A 23,454-nucleotide genomic window follows, 5' to 3' on the forward strand; every position below is an offset into this window, starting at 1 on the left:
AGAGGTGTGGCAACCATAGGCAATGTTTGCAATGGACCAAACAACCCCTTGTACATTGACAATGCAAAAATCCTAGGCAAGTTTTTATATTGTCAAAATTTTAGCGAGATTTGTGTTTTTTTTTTTTGCAAGACTTGGTCGAGCATTACCAAATACTATTCAAAATGCTAATGTAGGATAGAAAACCAAATAGCCCCTAAAAGAACCAATTTTGTAGGATAGAAAACCAAACGTTACATGGAAAATTTACTGTCTTGAAGTTTTGGCATTGCTCTTGTATTGATCATTTATTGGCACGATTTTGACACCAAAACAAAAACCATTTTCTCATTTCCGTGCCAAAATCTATCAAACTGACCCAGATAATCCTCCGCGAGTGAAGTTACCCCTGATTTGTTGCCCTTATTCCACGGCTGATGCGATGATAGACAGCGCGTGATCTGTCCGGAATGCTTGCGATGAGACGCTACACCTCAAGGAAAAGGACGCCATTGTTCCTACACCCAGTAGCCGGCAGATCGCTGTCGTCTCGTTGCTATACAATCAACAGGAGATGAATACGTGCCAGGGCTTTTCGCTTTGGAGCCTAGCAAACATTCCACTGCTCATCGATGTCGACTTTTTTGTTCCCTTTTGCCGCTTTGCGAATTGCCCGCTACTGTGCAGGGGCACAACGCAAGAAATGAAAAAGAGTGCGACTGTGTGAGAGATCCCGATGGGATGAATCCATCCATCGATCGATCAATAGCTAGCAGCAGTAGTACGGGTACCATAGTACTTCTGGACCTGCCTGCCTGCACGTCACCGATCAAGAACTCAGGAGAGGGGGCAGCAAGGAGAAAGTTCTCGAGCTGTGGCCCGGTTGCTCGAATGGGTGGTCGAAACCGGTCCTCCCGGACCGTGTCATGACAGGAGCGTGTAAAATGATTTAGCCGGACAGATATTCCTGAGAATTCTAAAGCTGAGGTTATCTCGTGGACGTCCAGGATATCACAAGTATTTTGGGAGTATTTGATTTTATTAATATTTTGGAGAATGGGAGTGGTGTTTGATTGGCAAATACGGGCCTGTGCAGATCATATGGCTGGCTGGATGCTTATTTATGGAGAAACCTGACAAGCCCGGGATGGGACAATTCATCCTGGTTTAAGTTCGAAATCTATCTATTATATATATAAACTAATAGGAAAAAGAGCCGTCACGTTTACTCTTACGGGCTAGAAAATCTCACGTTAATTGAAGCAAAATAAGAGAAAAAGAAAAAATAAGGATTTTTTTCGTTGGATCGGACAACTCCTAAAAAACGTGATTTTTTAAAAAGGAAAACTGCCACAAAATTTGTTACAACGGTGGAAAATAAGAGGAATTTTTTTTGGATCGGACAACTCTTAAAAAGGAACATGCAACTCCTTAAAAAAAAGAAGGTGATTTTTTTAAAAGGAAAACTTTGTTACAAGAGGAAACATTTTTTGGAATCGGGCTAGGATTTTTTTAAGAAAAACTACGTGAAATAAGATAAAAAAAGAAAAATATGTTTGTGTGGAATCGGACAAGGATTTATTATATATGCTAGAAATTCTAATATTAGTCAAAAAAATAAGAGAAAAGATAAATCGGATAAATATTTGCTATAACAGAAAAGATCAGGTCAACAAATCATATTTTCAATCGGATGAAAGATCGATCAGAGACGAATAACAGAAAAGATCATGTCGACATATCGTATTTCTATTTTCTCCGTATGTAATGGCATACCAGATCAATAGCAATTAAAAAGAGAGACAAAAGATCAATCGGACATATGTATAAGAAATTTCATAACGAAGTAATATATATGAAGAGAAGGTGACAATATCAGTATGAAGATGCGGGGAGGAAGAAAGAGATATTATGACAGAAATTTTATGTAAGTTTGATCTATTGTAGTATTATTCTTATATCTATTATATCAGTAAGATAATATAAAAGGAGTCACCGTTTTACATTGCGTAGAGCATAAAATATAAAAGTTTGATCTAAGTTAGGTCCAAGTTTAAAACTATATTATCACTTTTAATATTTATATTTTATAATATAATATGACACTATATTTGATATTATATAAGAAATTTTATAACGGAGTTAGCCACGCAGTATGCGCGGCCATGATGCTAGTTAATTGATATTGGGGACTAGTCACGGCATATATGCTGGCGATTAACTGGTTTCTTTTAATATCGTTTGTTCTCTATTCGGGTATTCAACATGGGTGACCAATGATGGGTCAGAAACTCAAAGCATTGATGATATCTTATGATTATTTAATTGTTTGGTGCGATACAGATAGTTTCTATAATCGCCTTGCTTTAGGAGTAGAATTGAAAGGATCATTATAGTATAAAAATGATCATTATAGTCAAGGCGACATACAAGGTCACTGTTATACTAGTTTTCTAAATCATCATTAGTGGCATTGCCGGGTATTGGAGCTGGTAGAGAAGAATCTCAATACATGTGACGTCTAAACCTCTGCTTCTAAGAGGAAAAAAAAAGGTTCAATCAGATAGCTTGTTGTCACAGAGATCTTCAGACACTCAAGTATGATGAGTTGATTATCCTCAATCAAAAGCTCTTCAGAATTTCAAATTGTTCTCTTTGTGTATCTGTACACCGTTTCATAAATATTATATGATAGTGTACGTGAAAGAGAGAGAGTCTGCACTCATTTTTTTTTTAGCAGTGCTTTGATCGACGGAGAACGACTGGTTCAGAATTTTGTGCACCAATTCGACCTTGACAATTAACAAACCAACAGACCGATTTTTTGTGCTATTGGGGTGCAACTTTATCCTTTCATCTATGATCTCCGATTTCACCCAAAAAAAGTACTTTTACACCGGATGGCGACCTGCTCAAAGAAAGGAGATCAAAAGGAGTCCAGCACGGCTAAAGCTGCGACTTGAAAGCTGATTAAAACCCATTTTAAAATCAACGGTGTTAGTTCATCCTCAACGTAAGTTTTATTGACACGATTAAACATGTCATTTAAAAAGTTTAAAACTAGATAAAATACCCATCTCTCAATGTATAGTTTTATCTATTATTGTTTCCTAGGTTATATACATGACACAAGTTGTATAGAATGTGAAACTCATTTCATCTCTATCTTTATTAATACTTTATCACACTATCATAAATATAAACATAAAATCTTATTTATTGCATATAAAACTTTATTGAGACTGGTCTTACGGCACTTCAGCTTCGATCAGGCCGTGAAATCTTCTAGAAACGCCCGAAAGGCGCAACGAAAAGCTGGGCCTCCCTCATCTCGAAAAATAAAAGAAGGGCTGGGCCACGTTCTGTTGGGTTAACCGCCCAAACACCACCACTCTGCGAGGATATATATGGCTAACGATTCGATCATTGCACTGCTTTATGGTCCATGCCGGTATCTGATCGCACAGTGCACACATGGACTCATGGAGCATTGTTTTTTCTCCTTGACTTGCGCCGACTGCAAGCCGCGTGTTAAGCCACTCTCTGCCTTCGCAATCGCACTTACTATGCTCCTGCTTCTTTCTATGATTGTATTTGTCTCCGGCCGTCTAGTGAGGCAGTGACCCTGTGCTTAATGCCACTGAAACCTTTGCTACGACAAACTTGCGTTAGCGCGAAGTAAAGAATCTTTATAGCATACAGCTTGCACAGTGCTTGGTCCTTGCTCTGGCAAAAAGCTTCAGCGATCACTCACTGCAAATCTGCGATCGATCGGTAGTGTGCCACACCTTAGCAAAGCAGAGAGAGAGAGATGCAGAAAGCGGCTACCCCGTCTCGGCCGAGGCATGCATGCAGGAGCTGGCCCTGCAACTACAGTACGTGACAGGGACCAAACAAAAGGCTTTGCTATCCAACGGCTGGTCGATATATCAGCGTGCCGACACGATGCGCTGCCGCGACGAGGCGAACAGCACGCACTACGCCTGTACGAGGAGGAGCGCGACGACGGCGTCGTTTCGAATTGCGAAGCAAAATACGCAGCCGTGGCGCGCGCCACCTGCGCGCGCGCGGGACAGCGCTCAAAAAACCGATCGGCTGCCCCGTCTCTTCCGTCGTCGCTAGGCCGTTTTGCGTCGATCTCGCATCCCCCTCTTCATGGCACCGCGAGCAAGACGTCCCGATCGATCGCCGGCATGGCGGCAATGCGGCGGTGGCCACCTGCTAGCTAAAGCTCGATCGGCGGCGATCCGGTGCTGCATCTCCTTGATTTCCAAGGGTTGAGTTAGGCTAGCTAGCCAGGCCGAAAAGACGAGCTTGGTTGGTAAGTGTCAATTCTCTGCCTGCATATAGGCGCGATGATACAGAACGATATGATGGACCAGCCAAAGCGTTGCTTTTTCTGAGGTGGAGGTAGTGTGTGACTTTGTAAGTCATTGTCTAACACCGGTCGATTGACCAGAACATATGTTGTAGCAGTAGCTGCTGGGATCCTGAGAAGGAATTAAAGTTAAGCAGTTGCAAGCAAGCTGAATCATTGGCATCACATTGTACGTCCCCCGGCTGGCTGCATCACGATAGATTAAGCAAGTAACAGAATGAACAGAATCTGGGAGGAACTCGAGTAGTCGAGTGAATACCAGGAATCTCAAATCGATACGATCTTAAACCGTCTCCCACTGTATGGGCCTTGCTACTCTAATTAAGGCCGCGTTCGTCTCCACCCATAAGTTAACTTAACTCCTTCATTTTTCGGCGCACGCTTTTCAAACTGCTAAACGGTTTAGTTTTTACAAAAAAATTTCTATAATAAATTATTTTAAAAAATCATATTAATCTATTTTATATTTTTTTAATAATTAATTAATTATATACTAATTTATTATTATATTTTCTGCATTAGATAAGTTAACTTACCCCTCTAACCGAACGCGGTCTCAGTCTGTGGTAGTAGTATATGGTCCGTCCGTCTGCGGCCTGCGGGCCGTGGCAGATGGGCCCTTCCACACGCCCACACAACTCGTGCTTTTTGTTCCGCACAGGCGCCCAGGCCGACGTACGCCACCCGCGGAACAGGAGGCCCATCTCGTCACCACGCCGTCGGCCGTTGCTGCTGCCTCGTGTTCCTCGCCCGCCGGCACGCAGCGGCTGGCCTCCCATTGAAATTCCTCCGGCCACCGGTGACCGGACGCAGCGGTCACGGCGGCTTCACGGGTGCGGCTTGTGGGCTTCTGCGTGGGAGACCGCGAGCAGAATACGGGAAGCACGGTAAAACAATGGCGCGTTGGTCTTCGCACACGGCGTACGACGCCGCCGGGCGACCAGTCGTGCTACGGTACTACGTACGCTGCCGGCCAGCCACGAGACTACGGGTGGCATTGACGGAGAGAGAGAGAGTACAACGGGTACTGGTATGTAGTTGCCAAATTTTTTTATAGAAACATCACATCGAACGTTTGATCGGATATTAGAAAGGGTATTTAGATACAAATAAAAAAACAAATTTTACGGCTAGCCTAGAAACCGTGAGACAAATCTTTTGAGTCTAATTAATCCGTCATTAGCACATGTTGATTACTATAGCACTTATGACTAATCATGGACTAATTAGACTCAAAAGATTCGTCTCAAGATTTCTTTCATAACTGTACAATTAGTTTTTTGGTTCATCTATATTTAATACTTTATTAGGTGTCTAAAAATTTAATGTGATGTTTTTTGGAAAAAAATTTTATAACTAAACAAGGCCTGAATGGGATCAGAACGCAGATCGGATCGAGGGGAGCCCAGCGCAAGCACCACTAGCGCCTGCAGTAGTGGTGATTCAGAGCAGGTCGCAGCAGTCTTGTCTCGGGGCAAGTGGCGATTTGAGAGTATCGAAAAGATTAGGCCTGTGACTTCCTCTGCCAGCAACGGCTCCAGACTGCTCATCGTATGGGGTCATATGCTCACTTCACTGCTAACTAATCCACCCAAAACGCAGGTTAGGGTTGTTCCAGTTTCTTAATTCTTCTCCTTAGCTCCTTGCCACGTAACAACCGATTCCCCACTACTAGTGGAGTAGAGTACTGGTACTAATTCATACTTGTGCATAGTACTAGTACAGATCACCACAGATCAGTTTGTAAGTACACATGATAAGTAAGCACATGAACCGGACCCCACTAGCCAGGGACAGACGTGCTCGCACAAATTGTGCGAGTACTATGCCAACCGCTTCAGTGTCAGTCACTCAGCCCAGTGATGAGGAGCAGCTCATGTGAGCACGCAACGCCTGCTCCCGTGGTCCACGTTCTCCACACACGAGGCCACTCACCACGGCTTTGGCTGACATCTCGGTGCTGTTTACACGGGCCCCGCATGTCATATTGCCACTTCGGTGCGGAGCTGTAGGCCTTGCTTTTTCGCTCCAAAAGCGAGAGGAGGGTTAAGTACGTCCGTGTACTCGACAGCATACCCCACCGGTGTTGTTTGTGTTTATGACATGTGGGCCCTAGTTGTTGTGGTCCCACATGTCACGCTAAAGTAGAGGGCCGATGCGCTCCACGTTGGTTTCCTTAAACCGCACGCCAAAAAAAAGGGAGAAAAACCAAACCCACCATAGCTAGTAGAGGACAAAAAGGTCCAAGAGAGAAAAAGAGGCGAGAGACGCCCACCCGCAGGACGCACGCCGCGGTGCGTGCGCCGTGCGCGAGCTGATTATGCTTCCGGGCGGCGAAGACGGCAAGCACCACGGCGCCACCGCCGACGAGGAGGCCGCCGCGGCGACCGCGGCCTCGCTGAACGACCTCTGCGCCACGGCCACCGCCACCGCCGGGGGCGCGGGGCTCCCCGTGCTGGCGCCGTTCCCGAGGGTGGCGGTGTGGGCTGTAGCGGCGCTGCTCGCGGTGGGGCTCGGCCTCGGCGCGCTCGTGTTCGCCGTCGTGCACAGCGCCGCCCTGCTCGTGGTGGCCGTGCTCCTGTCCGCTGCCGTGGTCGCGTTCCTCGTGTGGAATGCGGCGGCTACCGCGTCGGGGCGCGCCCTGCGGCGGTTCGTCGATGGGCTGCCGGCGTCCAGCCTCCGGGCAGCCGCCGACGGCCAGCTCGTCAAGATTACCGGTGTATGTTTGCCATGTGCAAACGCATTATCCTTCCTTTACCACGATAGGCTGCCATTGAGTAAAACTTCTACTTACTGCGTCTTAAAATATCGTGATTGCTGAATTTATGAGGAGAATTTTAGTGGAGCCACTAGACAATGGAGAATAATGCATTTCAGCATTTGGTACCGTAATTCTGCATTATGCTAGTGGTTTCATGTAATGTGGCGTTGTGGGCTACAATACCCGAATACACCTGCTTCATAGTGGAGGGTTTGCACCCAGATGATCTTAGATTTTTCTGTAGTCACGTCGTTCAGTATAAATAGGATGGGGCAAGTTATGGTTGGCATAATTGTGAATGGTTGAGTGAGCTCAGCAATATCCAAGAGTGATTTATGTGATGTAGGTCACGAACCGTATGGAATCTGTCAAACGCAGTTGCTTTATTTCCGTTATCAAGTTCGAACTAGTATAGTAAATTGTTCTAGTCTGAACTCTGAAGTGGGGAAATTTACCCATTCAACTTAGGGAGGGCGTGCTATTTTGCCTTTTTTAAAAAAAAAAACGTTTCGTTGTTCTCATTATGCTTTATCCTTGTTAGCAAAATGTTAGTTGTGTTCAGTTTTTAGCATGTCATTATTTTCACATTTCTTGAATATGTCTGTTCTTTTCTGCAGCTTGTTGCGTGTGGTGATATTTCACTGATTTCTTCATACGAGAAAGTAGAGAATTGTGTATATACCTCTACAATATTAAGAAAATGTGGTAGATGGGGTTCTGAGGTTGCAAATCCTAAGAACCGCTGTTCTATGTGGAAATTGACACATGCTGAGGTAAGGATGCTTTGTTTTATCTACATTACGCTCCAGGACTTCTGGTGTTTATATGTGGGTGTGGTAGTCCAATTCAATTTTCATTTGTCTTGCATGTGGGTGCTTTCAAATTTTCATTTGTCTGAGCATGTGGGTGCTTTCAAATTTTCATTTGTCTTGCATCTTATGTCACTAAAATTTTGTCATTTTCCTTATTTTTTTCACTGTTATGTTTATCATTCCTCAAGCTAGTCCAATTCAATTCAACTGTACTACGAATGTGTTTCTTTATTGAGCCCTTTTAACTTACTTCACCTTACTTCTATGGTAGTAAGAGTCGTGGATATATGTTGACCATTGGTTATTTTCATTTGTTATTTTGTTCTAAAATATAGTAGCTTCTCGAAATCAGTAAATGGCAGAAAATGAGACTCGTCAATGCACTTTGTTATTCCTTCCATGCTTAGCGATGCATGCATCTAACAAAATTGGCAACCGCTAGCGGTCAATAAATGCTTGGTATATTAAAAAAATATGTGAATGGTGTTATAAATCCACAGAAACCATATATGCACGAAAATGTATTAACTAAGTGTATAACATAAGCAAATTTGATTTGAAACCTCAAATTCCAAAAATCTGAAACAAATATTAGAAATTTATGTAGATGTGTATAAATTACTTGCACTTTCATATATTGAATGCAGAAGAAAATTTACTGTTTCTAAACAATGATAATTAAATACCAAAGTTGATTTTTTAAAATATAATTTGATAATAATTTGAAATACATATTCATGCAGATAATATGAATTTTAAAACAAAATTAATAAAGTTGTATGGAAACTGAATTTCAAAATATGAATACAAAACTATTGCAGTAATCACTTGCCTTTTATGGTGACCATGCTTATAAATAGCAAGTGCAAACTATCTTGTATTTCCCTATTTGTGGTGTATTACCTCATAGGAGGTAATAGGACTGTCCACCCTTAGATTGCTTTGAAACCAACGGTGTAAACAATCCCGGTGTTTCTTTATTAAGACTATTGGTACAACTGTGTTATTATTTCACAAACTAGAGCTTGCATTGTTGTACAGAAGGTTAATTGCCTATTTTTTCAATTCCAGTTATAGGTGGCCAATATTGTTTATAGCTGTAAATTCATAGTGCCATTTCTAAGTCACGTGCAAAGTTAGAGAGGCTCTGGCTCCATAGTACAATGACACAATAAAAAGATATGCATTTCATAAGTAGATCAGCAAGTAGACAATACTCATTTTTCACAGTTTTTAAAACTATTGCTCATATGTGCTATGTCTGACCTATTTCTTTGGCCTTCCAATTTCTCTAATGCCATAATGTGGTCATTGCTGTAAAATTGTGTTGATTATAATATGCAGTAAGATACCATAAATAGTGTGATATTTCTCTTATTCGAATATTTTGTGGAGTTGGGCAGAGGTTTGCTGCTGATTTCTACATAACGGATGCAAAATCAGGTAAAAGAGCTATGGTGAAAGCTGGGCACCACTCAAGAGTAGTTCCCTTGATTGGTGAAAATCTTCTGGTTACAACAAGTGGGAACACTGAACTATCTTCAACCTTGAGGTGTTGGCTGGACGAAAGAAATCTTCCTTCTGAAGAATCTCAGCCTCTCCGTCTCGAAGAAGGGTAAATCAAATTGCTTGATAGTAGACACGCATTTTGCCAGTAACGTTTCATATTGCACCTTTGTAAACTTAAAATTTGAATGCAAAACTTGTAGGTATATCTGTGAAGGAATGCGATTGAGCGTAATCGGAATTTTAAGCAAAAAGGATGGAGATCTAATGATACTTCCTCCACCTGAACCTATTTCTACAGGTTATGTGTTGCTGTCGTTTCTCCTTCCAACTTATTTTGATGGTTTAGTTCTGAGATTAGTTGACAGAAGTTATCTTACGCCCAAGTCTGGTGTTTCGTGAACCAATCCCAGAACTCATGAGATGTAACAGCTAACAATGCTAGTGTATGCCCTTGCCCCTTGGGATCTTCTACGGGACCACAATATAATTTTAGAATGTGTAAATTCTTACTTGATTGAAAATGCCAATGCCTTGCCCGATCTGGAAATGTATTGGGTATCTTCTCATTTCATTCGGCCCCTTCAATCATCATTGCCATCCTGCAAGTCTGTTACTTTGGTAGTTTGGCCGATGGTGTACACCTATCTTTATACTTCTTTAGTTTACTACTGTACTCACACTGTATGAGATGCCTCGGTGGTGGAGTACTTTCGTAGTTTGGTTCTTTGCATATATGCGGTGGTGTTCTACGAGTTATGCAAACCACATAGGCTGCGGTCGAAACCGACCTAGGAGGAACATTTTTTCCTCTTTTTTTCTTCTATGCGCACGTTCTCCAAGCCGTTAAACGGTGTATTTTTTAGAAAATAATTTTTATATAAAAGTTGTTAAGAAAAATCAGATTAATTTATTTTTTAAGTTTGCAAAAACTAATTAATTATATGTTAATGGCTTTTTTATGTGCGCTGATTAGATAACAGTGACAGTCAACTTTGAAGATTTATTTAAATTTAGAATTATTTTTAAGATTATTTATCGTAGTATGTTTTTTAATCTTTGTTTAGATTAATAAGAACATGTATATAAATTATGTTTTAATCATTAATAAATGGTCTCACTTATGTTTAGAGTTAGCAAAACAATGAGGCCGTAAGATTTGCGTAGAACCTGCCGCAATTGGTGCCCCAGACGTTCTTTCTCCTGACTCTGCTTCACCAAATCACCACCTCTGCAAAACATAAACACGTTTCCCCCTGGCTCAAAACTCGCACCATCCAGGCTTTAGTTCTGCCACCTGCTATACGTTCCCCTCAAAATCTGTGAGAATTCTGAACCTGCAGAAACCCTTGATGACTACAATTCTACATGTTTAAAAAATAGGCAGCCTATGCCGAAATACGCAGCCATCGATTCAGCTACCTCCAGCTCGGGTGGCACGCGAGATCGAGTGAAAACGAAACGAGCAAACACCAATTCTCTCCCTGTTTTAGCAGACGTGCTGGTGGCCTCAGCCGCTAATACTATATCCGACAATCCAAGCGCGCTTAATTTTTCCCCGTGTCAAGGTTGATTGATTGCGCATGTTGCATTTTTTTTCTCCCCCTAATCCTCATCTCACAAAAATTTTCAAGTGCAGGGAATATGGACGGTGGTAGGTGCCCTGTCAATCGTTCCCGTGATTGCTATGCCTGTAAACATTGGATTAAGGATGATGCTCACATCCGCTAGTGATGCTAGCGATGTCCGATTGTTTATCTGTAAGCCATTTTAAATCAGTCTGTCAACTTCCAGGCTGATGACATTCATACATTTGTGCTGCTGTATACTATCAGTAGTTCTGTTCTAACAGAGGAGATAGACAAAGTGATGACATAAAAGGGACGCAGTTACAAGATAGAGGAACGAGATGATACAAAAGGGAACGCAGTCATCAAGGTGGAGGATTATCCATCAGAGATATAATTGATGATGGAGAAACAAAGAAGAAAAGATGGCACAACATATAATTCCTCTCTTATCCAATATTTTCAACCCTGCTCATACGCACCCGTCGACGTCTTGTTTACGGTATATTTGAAAAAATAATTTATGAATAAAAAACTTATATATATGTATTGTTAATTATCTAAAAGATAATACTGAAAAATAAATTTCGGCAAAAACACCTTAAAATCAACTCGATATTCAAATTTTGGTTTATAGGTGTAAGGTGAGAAAAAAAAGATAGAATCGTTCGCTGCTGCCGTCCCCAAAACATTGTTGTTCCGTGCTCAATTTTTTTTTTCTAAATGTGTAGATTTTTTTTTGTTGATTTTACAAGCGCGTGAAAAAAAATCAAAAATATATATGTACCACGGCTATCGGCCGGTCCGCACATTCCATAACTAATACTTCCTCCGTTTCATAATATAAGATGTTTGATTTTTTTATAATATTTGATCATTTGTTTTATTCAAAAAAATTATGAAAATATTATTTATTTTGCTTGTAGCTTACTTTATTATAAAAAAAGTTTTAAGCACGACTTATTATTTTTTATATTTATATTAAACTCTTGAATAAGATGAATGGTCAAAAGTTGCAACAAAAAAAAGTTAAACATCTCACGTTATGAAACGGAAGTAGTATATATTTTTTAAAATATGATCGGTTATACATGTAAAATAAGACAAAAATAGTACATCTTCTAACATTTTTTTTTCTGCGTTCATCCTTTCATATTTTTTTTTCTGGGCGACGATTTTACGCGGAATGATTCCAGATTCCAGATTCCAGGCGCAAAGCCTTCCAAACGCCGGTGGATTTCAGGCGCTGCACGGCCGTGCCATGCGATCATCGCGACGCGATCCCTCGCGCGGCGAGCACACGACACGAGGTCTCCAAACACCCTGGCGACCCCGCTCGGTTGCCATCACCCCCCTTCACCCGCCCGCCCCCCATCGCGACCGCCACTACCCCGGGACAATAATAGCAGCGCGCCCAAAGGCCAAAAGGAAAACCACGCGACGCGCTGATCAGTAGCCACCACACAGGCGCAGCTGAGCGCGCGACGGCGAGGCTCGGCCATGTCCATGCCTGATCGCCGCTCCGGCGCCGCCACGTCCCCGTCGCTCCGCTTCCTCGGCCTCCTCAAGCAGCCCGACGACGACGGCAGCGGCGACCACGAGCTGGAGCTCGACGAGCGCGACGTCGTCTGGTCGTCGTCGAACACTACCTCGCCCTCCTCGTGGGCCTCCACCGATTCCTCCCCGTCTCTCACCCCGTCCGTGGGCGGAGGTATCCACCGGCCACTGTCGTCGTCCCGCGCCTTCCCCGCCGCCGGCAGCGTCGGCCTGTCCGCTCTCCTCGCCGACGATCACACCCCCACCGCGTCTATCCCTGCCGCGACTCGCCCGGAGAGGCAGCAGCCCCCGCAGCCGTACCACCAGTCGGCGCCGGTCGCCGTGCCGGCCTGGCCCAAGGCCACGGGCAGTGACAGGCGTCGCTCGGGTGTGCAGCACGAGGCCGAGGACGACGACGACGACGACGAAATGGTGGTGCCACCGCACGAGATGGCTGCGCGCCGCGCCGCCGCGGCGGCGTCGGTGATGGAGGGCGCCGGGCGGACGTTGAAAGGGCGCGACCTCCGGCGCGTGCGCAACGCGGTGTGGCGCACCACCGGCTTCCTTGACCTGTGAAAAAGGATGCACCTTTGGAGGTTTCGCTCGCTGCCCACGCATCACCATACGAACCACGCAGCTGTTCCTAGCAATCTGCTTCGTGTTGTACTGATCAGTAGACAAAAAGTGGGGGTTTTCTTGCTAATAAATTCAGAGTTGTAGGGGCAATGTTATGATGGCTATTTGTTATTTGTAGAAGTGTCGACGAGAAGTTCTACGTTTTCCCTTGAAGAAAACTAGTACTCCATTGGTTATGAAGCAATTAACGGCAGTGCGCTGCAATTGTTTCAGAATCTTTGCAATTTTCTGCTGGAAATAAGGTATAGTACTTTACAAAGCATCTTAGGAAAGATTTCAGCTTTGTAAATGGTTCTAGGCAGCTAAATTTGCTGGGTGCCAAGGCATGTGTGCTGTTTTGTAAGTATATCATCACTGTGATTAACACAAGTGATTTTTCAACCAAAAACAGAAATGATATTCTAGAGTTGTATTAACATACTTCATTGTGATATCAGTTAGCCAATCAGTTGTGTTCATAAATAAATCAATTGTGCTCCATGAATAATTAAAATAGCTTTTTTTCTGTGGTTAATTGGATTGTCATATGCCCACATTGTTGAGAAAATAAACACTTCGAGTGAAGATAACCTGCCATGCCATATGCCACACCACACCTAGTGTTATCTCGGAAAGATGCCGTATCAAGGGGCAATAAACTCAGATTGTGCATTCAGTGCCCTGTCGCGGACTCGCGGTATCTTTCAACCAACATAAAAACCTATTGTTGAAATGATACACTAAGTCCTCAAAATATTAAAATCTATTATTGGGTGTAAGATAGCATATGCTACTCCCTCCGGTCAAAAAAAATATTTGTCGTTTAGCATATGATTTAGTCAAACTTCTTAAATTCCGATGAATAATTTTGTGTCAAAATAAATTTGTAAAATCTAATAAGTTTATGATATTATCATATACTTTTCAAGGAGAATATGTGTGTATCCTTTGTCTTGTATTTAAACTAAGCATTAGAAATTATCAATGATCAAAATTTTAAAAAGTTTGATCAAATATTGTTCTAAACGATAAATATTTTTGACCGAAGAAGTACTATTTGTTCAGATTTATAATACTAGATTATATCACATTTGATACTTGTTTTATTACATATGTTCTAGATTCATTTATGGATCAATACATATCTTTTATATATATATGACAATAGTTATTACCATCATGTGAATCTAGAAATTACCATCAATGTGAAAGAGATATAACATTATTTTAAGAGAGAGCCACAGAGGTACTAACCTGGGGTTATTTTTACTTTTTGGTGAATATGAACCCTAACCGTCTGTCTTAATTACCCTCCCCAGTCTTGTCTATCCCAAAAGCAAAGAGAACGATTGGTGCTTGCTGTCAAGATTCGGAATTATATTTTTGGAACCTGGAATATTTCGATTATGTCGATGTATCGTTTTCTAGGGGCCAAGAGCAAACTTAACAGCTCATCTAAATTTCATCATTCATATTGTCATTTGAATGATAATCTAAAATAAATTCTCTACATATCATGCATCACTCTAACAGAACATTCATATTGTATCATTTATATATTTTATTAATATTTTGTAATTAGCTTCTCTTATATTGATATTGTTCTCTCCTTTTATAATTGGATGTTGAGATATGAATGGAGAAAAGATAATATCTATATTTGGATTTTTTAATATAGATGATGGGATAGATAATCTGTTGCAATCTTTTTTTTTCCTTCACATTATATATATTCAGGATAGATAATGAGATAGATTTTGCTCTAAACCCATCACTGTTTTTAATCATGCATGCCAATCTTCAAATACTGCGAGTAGGGAATCCATGTGTTAGCCGGCAGAAGCACGAGATGGAGATGTATAATACTAATCAAACCATCAAAATCTCTTATAGTTAGCCGAACAGTATATTTATAAATAAAGTTTTTATATATAGTTGTTTTTAGTGATTTAGAACAACAAAGAATAAAAATAAACTAAATAAAAACAAAGTTAAAATTAATTTTAAATCTAAGGTTAAAATTTTAAATTTCATGTACGCTGCGAGCGAGTAAATCGTTTCAGCGCAAAATTCACCCAAGGACAACATGACACTTGACACCAAGGCGCGGGCGGCGTGGGCGATTCGATTCGCCCGTGCGGCGATGTGCCCGTGGCTCCGGCCGGCGTCGTAGGTAGGCGCCCAGTAGGCGCGCCGCACGCGTGGTCCGGCGGCGGCGCGCGCGCGGTGCTGAGGGGTCGCGCGGTCACGCGAGCGGTCTCGCTCTGGCGCACGGGGGGCGTGGGCGCGGGCCGCGGCCGCGCGGCTTCCTACATCGGACGTGCGGGTTTAGAGATTCTGGTTTCTGAACCGTGTTTGGATTTGCCGCGAGCTACGAGCTTGTTGCTATGGTGAACTGGTCGATTTCTGTTCGGTTTCTTGTGGTGCGCTCTGCAGAGTTCATGAATTTCACTTTTCAATGCAGCCATGCGAAGCAAAAGTTTCCGCGGTTTATCCAAGGCAATTCTGGACGTTAACCCGGGTAAGAGCGTAGAGGATATGAGCAAATGTATTCAGCAATCAAACAGGCCTGAAAGGACATCACTAGTACTAAAGGAGAAATAGGCACTAAGGCGAGCAGTACGCGAGGATTCCATGAAATATTGTCTTTTCAGCGGAGAAACTGAACCACCCTGCGCATCCGAGCATCTTCGGCTCTCGAGTGAGCGGAGACATCAGTGAACGACGTCGATCCACACCGAGGGCTGTTCGTGTGGAGGCTGGAAAATTCACAAGATGCCCTGTCCCTTTCAGGCATCAGCATCTGGATTGTAATGCAGAAAGGCAAGTGACTGCAGCGTTGTAGCTGAACAATTCGCTGTCAAAGATTCATTTTTTAAGCAAGTTTCTTTTGGTTCACAGGATAATTTGGCCGAGCATGCCCACTGAATTGTTTTATGGTGTTCATTGATGACTACACCTATGGGCCTACCGTCCAGTGATGTAAGCCTCGCTGTGGACAGATGATCAACTTGGAGAGTTTCTTCGGATTCAAGAACCCTATTGTGGTGAAACGCTTAAGAGTCAACCAAGCAGCCCATGGATAGCAATGGAGGGACCTACCTGTCACAAATTTTATGGCCCAATCATTTTTCCTTCCAGTTTTTCGTTTTGAGATGGAGCCAATTGCAGATTGTTATCCTTGGAAGATCTCGTCAAATATTCTGATTTGAAGGTACCAAATGCAGACCACTTTTTCATGACAAAGAATCGCCGCACAAGATAACGACTCGACACTTCTTTGCAGTAACTGCTTTTGTATGAGGATTTGATAAATCAATCATTGCAGTAGTTTTATTGGATGGGCATATCTTTCACAATACCTGGTCAGTATTGATCAGTCCATGTAGTACATCATTTCCCAACTCTTTCGCTCCCATACGCATCCGATAACATATCTTCTGATGACACCATTTACTGAAATCAGCTGGAAACTGGCAGATCAAGAATTTTATCAGCTGCTCTTGAAAGGAACTTGTTATGGATAATATTTAGCCAAAGGTGTTCAACTTATAACCAAATATATACATGTATTATGTATATACTACACTTTTTCCTACTGTACAAAATTTCTTCTATTCGCGCCTACAGGCTAAAGCCAACAATTGCACTGGTGACTTGTGAGAGATGAAGCAATCAAATAATTCATTGTTGTTTGATGAATCATCTTGAATCTGGTATGTTACTTCATTGACATGGTAATACGGTTGGCACATTTCCAATATTTACTGCACAGGTACCTCCAAGAAACCCATATCAGCTATCCAATAATACTGCACCATTGCCTTGCTGCATCCTTCTACTGGTATGTGGAGCTTCCGTCGCCCGCGCATAATTACAACATCATTTTACTCTAGTGTGTAGACCTAAATGCCATGCACATTGGTGGACTGATCTTGGCCAAGGCAAGCAAGGACGCTGGGAAGATCCAAAGGCCATCCCCACATATCAAACCAGATGCAACTGCTGGCACCATTAGTGCTGCTTTACTTTTGTCAAGCATGTGCCAGGTGAAGACTATCAGGCTCCCGATACACATGTCGATGGCAAAGCTTGCGCCAACAAGGAAAGGAACCCCCATTGCCATCGGTAGTGGAACCCATCTGCCGTACTTTGGTGGGGAAAGGTCCCTCACAAGGTTAGCGGCCACTGCAAAACCAAAAAATCCATAGCAGAGCTGCAAACAATGCTGAGGCAGAGCAGAGAAGCCCTCAACACCAAGAATCGCCATGTTTCGGTAGACTAGAGCATATGGTGCTTTCCAGTATCCTTCGGGGTTGCCAATGTCAAAGGCATTGTAGAACAAGAAGAACGTTAGCGGTGAAATTACACAGCCCATGGCAGTGCCAATGGCCTGGGCAATAATCATTGACTTTGGTGATGTTAATGTGAGATGTCCAGTCTTGAAATCATGCATCAGATCAGCAGATATGGACACCAGTGATTTCACCAGACCACAGCCTACTAGGCCAGCAACTACACCAGAGTCTTTCCCAGCCCATGCTGCAAGAATGAAGAGGGCAATCTTTCCATAATTGTACGCCATATTGATGTCCGTAAGGCCTGCTCCATAAGCATTGCAGAAACCCAGGGCAGGGGCCAATAAGTATGCTATGACAACATAGTACCACTTCATCTCATGGAACATCATGGGAATAGCAATTACTGCAATAATAGTTAATGCAAGATAACCACAGTAGGCTAGCCAGGAAGGAATATTGTCTCTTGTAAAAACTTCATTACGGTGAAGTTCATCAAGCACAGGAATGGCTTCCCCTATAAGTAGAATGCACCCCATATTAGATCATATATAAACGAGCGAGGTCTTATTGACATGAGTTCTATCAGATTATTTACCCTTCTTTGCATTCTTCAGGTTTGAGCTATCAAACAGACTCTTAATAGTGAGTGCAACTATCTTCACAAAATTGTATAGGCCATCTCCTAGGATGAGAGCTACACAGATGAAGGCCTAAAGAATAACATATGAGGTTGTAAGAATCAAAATATCGTAGTATACTTGAACACTACCAAAATCAAATGACGAAACTAACTTTGTATCCTTGCAGGCTTCTCATGCTGCTTTCTGGTATATCTGCTGAATACCAATCCCCTTTCAAATCACTGATCAGTGGCCACATTACTCCCCATGAGAGAATGGCACCAAGTAGGAGTGACAGATTAACAAGATGGGAGCAAATCATCCCTGCCCCAACATATGTTAGGCTGAAATCGAAGAAGAATCTGATAACCAGAAAAGTGTTGAATCAGACGAATTTGTTTTGTTTTTGTTTTTTTTTTTTGAACAACTCAGGTGAACCTGTTATTAGTACAAAATATATCTAATGGAATAATGAGAAAAGTGATTGCTGTTACGTTTGTTGCCAAGCTTTTAGTCCAAAAGTTGGAAACTGCGAAAACCCACAATTGTCTCCACCAGAGTAAAACCACTGGAAGAAGCTCCAGAAAAAACTCATAGCAAAGTATTTTGTGAATCCATTTACTTGCTGCCTGGTGTGCCAAAAAAATGTGTTCAGTTAACTGAAATTTTATAATGTCCAGTTAATTCATTATGAGTTATGTTAGAGAACCACATACTTTGCCATTGCATCCCCATGAGGTGTGTGGAATCCATTTATAAGCACAGCTGTTGCAGTCCCACTTGGGTAGGTTAATTTGTAGTCAATTATCATGACCTGAAATTTTACCAAGTTTGAAAATAGATGGCGATAATCATGACCTGCAATTTTAGCAAGTTTGATAACAAATGGAATCATCCATTTACATGTGGACAAGTAGCTGGCAGTTCATTTTTTATGTATTCACAAGATAAGCATGTCACTGAAAAATGCTAAGGAGAACATGTCCAGGATCGTGCATAATAAGTCTTTGCTTGACTTCAAATTATGCCTTCAATTAAATTTAACAGCAACTCAAGATTAAAACTTAAGTATATGCTATCTTTTTTTCAGATTACGAAAATCATTTTTATTTATAAAAGCACACCTCAAACCACAAGCAAAATAGCTATATTTTATTCAGAGAACTAGAGAAGTACTACACGCCATAACGAGATGATATTGTTTGTTTCAGCACAAATAGCTATCAATACATTAAGCAAATATGTTGGTTTGTCTTAACCTATTATCAACTAGGCGGTTTAATAAATTCACGATGAAAGAGGTATCCTGATAGGGACAAATTTATTTAATATACCAGAACAATTCATTCAGCAGGCCAAGTTCAAACGAAACCATACAGGAACAAATTCAATCAGCAGCCAAGGTGCAACAAGGACCATAAGGCCACCAATAAACTACATTGAAATGCTACCTGCACTTCTAACTATATCAGCATATGCAAGCTGTGACATCTTCGTAAGGACCAAAAACCGAACCAAGATGACATTTTGATTTGTGAAAAACAAATGAAGTAAAACTGTAGAAGGGACGGAAGATAGAAAAGGGTGAAATGGAGATGATGGTCACTTTACCACTGTGCAGTTTTGTGAAATTCTCAAAAGTGTGAAGGGAAAGTGCCTACGAAATGTTGAAATGTAGAATTGCAGAACTACTGAAGATATACGGTAAACCTGTGAGGAGCTCACTGACCTTCCTAAGAGGGACGAGCGCGAGAAGTCCCACGAAGCTGACGGCGAGAAGGAATCCGGTCATCCACGCAATGCCGGGCTCCTTGTAGCTCCCCGGCACGTTGCCCTCCGTGTCCTCCCCCGCCATCTCGTAAGTCCTCTTGTTGAGCCCAAGCAAGTACGAACCAAACCCACCTGCAGAAAACATCCAAGAACCAATCAGTCAGGATCTCCATTACACGACGAATGGAGGATGGATGCAACGAGTTTGGGGGGGCGGGGGGTTGACCTCCAACGGCGATGCTGTAGCAGGCGACGGCGCAGGTCTGGACGACGGTGTTCTCCTGCCGCGTGAACGGCCGGGCGGCGACGCCGAGGCGGGCGAGCGCCTGCGTCCAGGCGCGGAGGACGACGAAGGCGATGAGCGCGGCGGAGACGTTGAGGGTGGGGACGAGCCCCGTGGAGAGGTTCAGCTTCATCACGATGACGCTGTACATGGCGCCGACGACCAGGCTCGCCACCAGCCCGCGCGCCGTCAGCTGCTCCCGCCACGGCGGCGGGGCGCCGCGGGCATGCGTGGCTCCCTCCTCGGCGTCGTCGCTGCCGTCCAGCCCGGCCATCTCCTCCCCCCGCGGGTGCGCCACCGCCAGCTCGAGGCTCGGCGGCCCGGGCTGCCGCTTCCTCCGCCTCTCCTGCTTCATGGCGGAAATAATTTTGCGGCGTCAGATTCACCCCCGTGTCCGGGTGCCAGGTGAGGCATGTGAATTGAATGAGTTGGTGAAAAAAAAAAGATCTCAGTACGAGAAAATGAGTTAGCACGAATGTGGTGCTAGCTAATGAGCTGACTGAGCAGCAGTGAAGCTATGAACAAGTGTGCTCTCGCCGAGGATCATCACAAGAAATCCATCGGGGCAAGACAAAGATGAAATTTTGATGGGTGATTCTCCAATAGAATTACTGATTTTCTCTTCAGTAGTATTAAGAGTTCCAGAAAGATAATATAAAAAAAAAACTCACCGGACCCTCTCTTCTCTTGCTCCAACCAAAAAGACAGCAATAGCGAGCCAAACGAAACTGAAGGCGAGCAAGAGAACTGAATACCACGTCACAGAAGAAAGGGAAAGGGATTGACAGAGTGAAATAGCATCAGCTTGGTTTTGTTCGTTAGTCAGAAAAAGAGAGACAAGGAGGGCATAATTCCAGGGCGCACCAAACGTCAAAGAAGAACGAGAAAATTAATGGAAGTATAACGATGGTTAGCGGAACTGCGGAAACCTGCGCGCAAGAACTAAGCAGCAGGGACACAACTAAAACTAACCAACCAAAACCAGAGCTCCTCTTCGTCACAAAAGATACTGTACTCCACAGTACCATTATCATTCCGTGCAAGAAACACACACAGAGAGAGTCCCAACGGTTACGAAATGATAAGCATATAAAAACAAAGTCAACAAGGAGGAATCAGTCAATCAAACCTCCAAAGCAAGATCGAACCTTTGATGACTTCCAAAACCCAACCTGCAATTCTACGTGACGCCGAAGCCGCGAAGCAGTCGAGGAGAGGCAAGCTTCGTGAAAACGATGGCAGACGAACGGCTGCAAGTCCCAACCAGAACCATAATTGTCACTTCACTTGTCAGTGCTAGTATTATAGCAACAGAAAAAAAAATCTGATGGTCATTAACTCACCAGCGTACGGGCTGTGATGACGACCGGAAGCACCAGACCGTGGCTAGAGCGGTGCAGCCGCGCCTCAGGGAGAAGGAAGGAGCACGCGCTGCCATGGCCGTAAGCAAGCAAGCACACGCACGCACTGGCCGCGACAAAACACGCGCGCGCACGAGCAATTCACGCATGCCATGCCAAGCGGCGGCATGGACACGGCCGACCCTACTTGGCTGGCGCAGGCAACGCAGCCGGCCGCGCCGCCCTCCCGATCGCGCGCGCGCAAGGTGTTGTTGTGGTGGCGGCGAGCTTCGCACCGGCGCCTGAGGCCCTCCCGCGCTTCGGCTTTGCTTGGGGTGCACTCCCCCTTTCGTTTTCTGGAGGCGTGTGCTCGCCTCGCCCACCGGCCCACGGCTCCCGCCACCACCACGCGCTCGCGCGACAGCGAGATCGCGACGGAATTCCTCCACGGCCACGGCAGCCGCGTGCGTCCTGGATTTTTTTCTTTTTCTCCGGCCGCTCGGTCTGTCTAACCGACAGGTGGGGCCCGGCCCGTATGCTTGGGCAGCTTGAACCATGCGTCTCGGAGGTAGTAACAGTAACCTGAAAACGCATCTGGGCCATCTGGCGTATTTGGGCGGGTTGTCCTACAAAAAAAATCTAATCTAAGGTAAAAGAAAGAAAAATAAGTTATATTAATAGAATAAAAAGAAAATCTTTCTTAATAATATGTGAGGCGACTGGTACTTCTTCTATCATTTTTGTTCTTCTACCGTTACTAGAATGAACTGCTCCGATTTACGAGTCCTTTTCTCTCTAGTCCTAGTATTCGTATTTCGTTTGGTCCACAAAAAATCATGGTACTATAGTTGTGTTATGTATTTTGTTTGGTTCACCAAAATAATCCCAATGGCCAATTCATTTTATCCTAAATGGCTTGCCTACTCTTGCATTTCACCAACACATATTTCAAACCATTAAATGATGTGTTTTGTTGAAAAGTACAAATAAGTTGATTTAAAAAATCAAATAAATCCATATTTTAAGTTTTAATAGTTATTACTCAATTAAACATGTCGATCATATTGCCTGTTTTGTGTACAACTAATGGGCAAAAATGAATCGTTGAAGTAGGTCTTTCTACTAACACAAATAAATTTAGATCATAACTCAACACTTATAAGTTTTATAGTAGTTTATTTTCTTTATTGTTTAAATCGCTAAGAATATATATATATATATATATAAAAGGCCTGATGAGTTGATTGATTTACGTCCAAAATAACAAATAAATTTACTCGTTGACAATACAAATTATCTCCATGTTTACCGCTCTACTAACCATAGTGCACATACTATTGGGTGAAGTAGAAAACAATTTGATCCATTGGATTAACAGTAATGGACGTCTAACACTGATCTAGAGGTACGGTAAAATATTCCTGGCGTTACATTCGTTGGAGGTTAGCTTTCCGTTGATCACTAGCCTTTCGCAGAAGCCAGCAGTACAAATGTATTGATTAGAGTAGTCGATAGCCTTGCTACCTTGCACTCCATTATGAATGGGCCTGTACACACAGATTTGGGCTTCACGAAAGTGTAAGAGTCTAGCCCATTAGCCCAAGTTTTCAGTGCTCATATGCTCTCTTCTTTCTCTATATGCAATAAAGTACATGCACACTATCCAATCTCTGGCGACAAGGAAACTAGAACAGATGCTCATGGCAATATGGCATCGTCAATTAGGCGCCTTCCTTCTTTGATCATGGATCAGTAATATAATCAAAAGCTCTAAACTTGTCGAGGATTTGGAGCACAAACTAAGGTGGTGTTTAGTTTGCAAAAAAATTTTGTAAAAACATCACATCAAGTTTTCGGATATATATTTGAAGTATTAAACGTAGTCTAATTATAAAACAAATTTAAGATTCCGGCCGGAAACCGCGAGACGAATTTTTTAGCCTAATTAATCCGTCATTAGCACATGTTGGCTACTGTAGCACTTA

The 23,454-nt window shown here is 43.0% G+C and overlaps 3 protein-coding genes across 5 annotated transcripts; 2 read left to right on the plus strand and 1 right to left on the minus strand.

Moving 5' to 3' along the window:
* The first annotated feature begins 6,613 nt into the window (after positions 1-6,613).
* LOC102718829 (uncharacterized membrane protein At1g16860-like) lies at positions 6,614-9,942 on the plus strand. The gene is made up of 4 exons (XM_006653563.3): positions 6,614-7,076; positions 7,736-7,891; positions 9,334-9,545; positions 9,640-9,942. Exons 1-4 carry the CDS (start codon positions 6,678-6,680, stop codon positions 9,836-9,838), a joined length of 966 nt encoding a protein of 321 aa, XP_006653626.2. The 5' UTR covers positions 6,614-6,677; the 3' UTR covers positions 9,839-9,942.
* A 2,432-nt stretch (positions 9,943-12,374) lies between these two features.
* On the plus strand, positions 12,375-13,674 carry LOC121054240. Its single transcript, XM_040523440.1, has one exon. It carries the CDS (start codon positions 12,505-12,507, stop codon positions 13,114-13,116), a length of 612 nt encoding a protein of 203 aa, XP_040379374.1. The 5' UTR covers positions 12,375-12,504; the 3' UTR covers positions 13,117-13,674.
* Positions 13,675-15,602: 1,928 nt separating this feature from the next.
* LOC102719107 (probable metal-nicotianamine transporter YSL9) lies at positions 15,603-20,907 on the minus strand. 3 transcript variants are annotated; one of them, XM_006653564.3, is made up of 8 exons: positions 20,801-20,907; positions 20,073-20,475; positions 19,806-19,978; positions 18,793-18,890; positions 18,571-18,705; positions 18,249-18,438; positions 18,052-18,166; positions 15,603-17,970 (listed from the first exon to the last, which is right to left on the minus strand). In XM_006653564.3, the coding sequence occupies exons 2-8, from the start codon at positions 20,401-20,403 to the stop codon at positions 17,048-17,050; spliced, it is 1,965 nt and encodes a 654-aa protein (XP_006653627.2). In that variant the 5' UTR covers positions 20,404-20,475; positions 20,801-20,907; the 3' UTR covers positions 15,603-17,047. The 3 variants fall into 3 exon arrangements, with proteins under 3 accessions (XP_006653627.2, XP_040379100.1, XP_040379101.1); XM_040523166.1 differs by having other exon boundaries at positions 20,073-20,478; XM_040523167.1 differs by lacking the exon at positions 20,801-20,907 and adding an exon at positions 20,585-20,740.
* Positions 20,908-23,454: the final 2,547 nt, after the last annotated feature.

The sequence above is a fragment of the Oryza brachyantha genome, chromosome 4, assembly GCF_000231095.2.
Source record: "Oryza brachyantha chromosome 4, ObraRS2, whole genome shotgun sequence".
In the NCBI taxonomy this organism is placed as follows: domain Eukaryota; kingdom Viridiplantae; phylum Streptophyta; class Magnoliopsida; order Poales; family Poaceae; genus Oryza; species Oryza brachyantha.

Excerpts from the sequence above, each read along its gene's own strand:
- LOC102718829 (XM_006653563.3), top strand. The coding sequence starts at position 6,678 with ATGCTTCCGGGCGGCGAAGACGGCAAGCACCACGGCGCCACCGCCGAC. Across the intron at positions 7,077-7,735 it reads AGCTCGTCAAGATTACCGGT|CTTGTTGCGTGTGGTGATAT; the intron begins GTATGTTTGCCA and ends TCTTTTCTGCAG. Across the intron at positions 7,892-9,333 it reads GGAAATTGACACATGCTGAG|AGGTTTGCTGCTGATTTCTA; the intron begins GTAAGGATGCTT and ends GGAGTTGGGCAG.
- LOC121054240 (XM_040523440.1), top strand. The coding sequence starts at position 12,505 with ATGTCCATGCCTGATCGCCGCTCCGGCGCCGCCACGTCCCCGTCGCTC.
- LOC102719107 (XM_006653564.3), bottom strand. The coding sequence starts at position 20,403 with ATGGCCGGGCTGGACGGCAGCGACGACGCCGAGGAGGGAGCCACGCAT. Across the intron at positions 19,979-20,072 it reads CTACAGCATCGCCGTTGGAG|GTGGGTTTGGTTCGTACTTG; the intron begins GTCAACCCCCCG and ends TGTTTTCTGCAG. Across the intron at positions 17,971-18,051 it reads CCTGAAGAATGCAAAGAAGG|GGGAAGCCATTCCTGTGCTT; the intron begins GTAAATAATCTG and ends TTCTACTTATAG.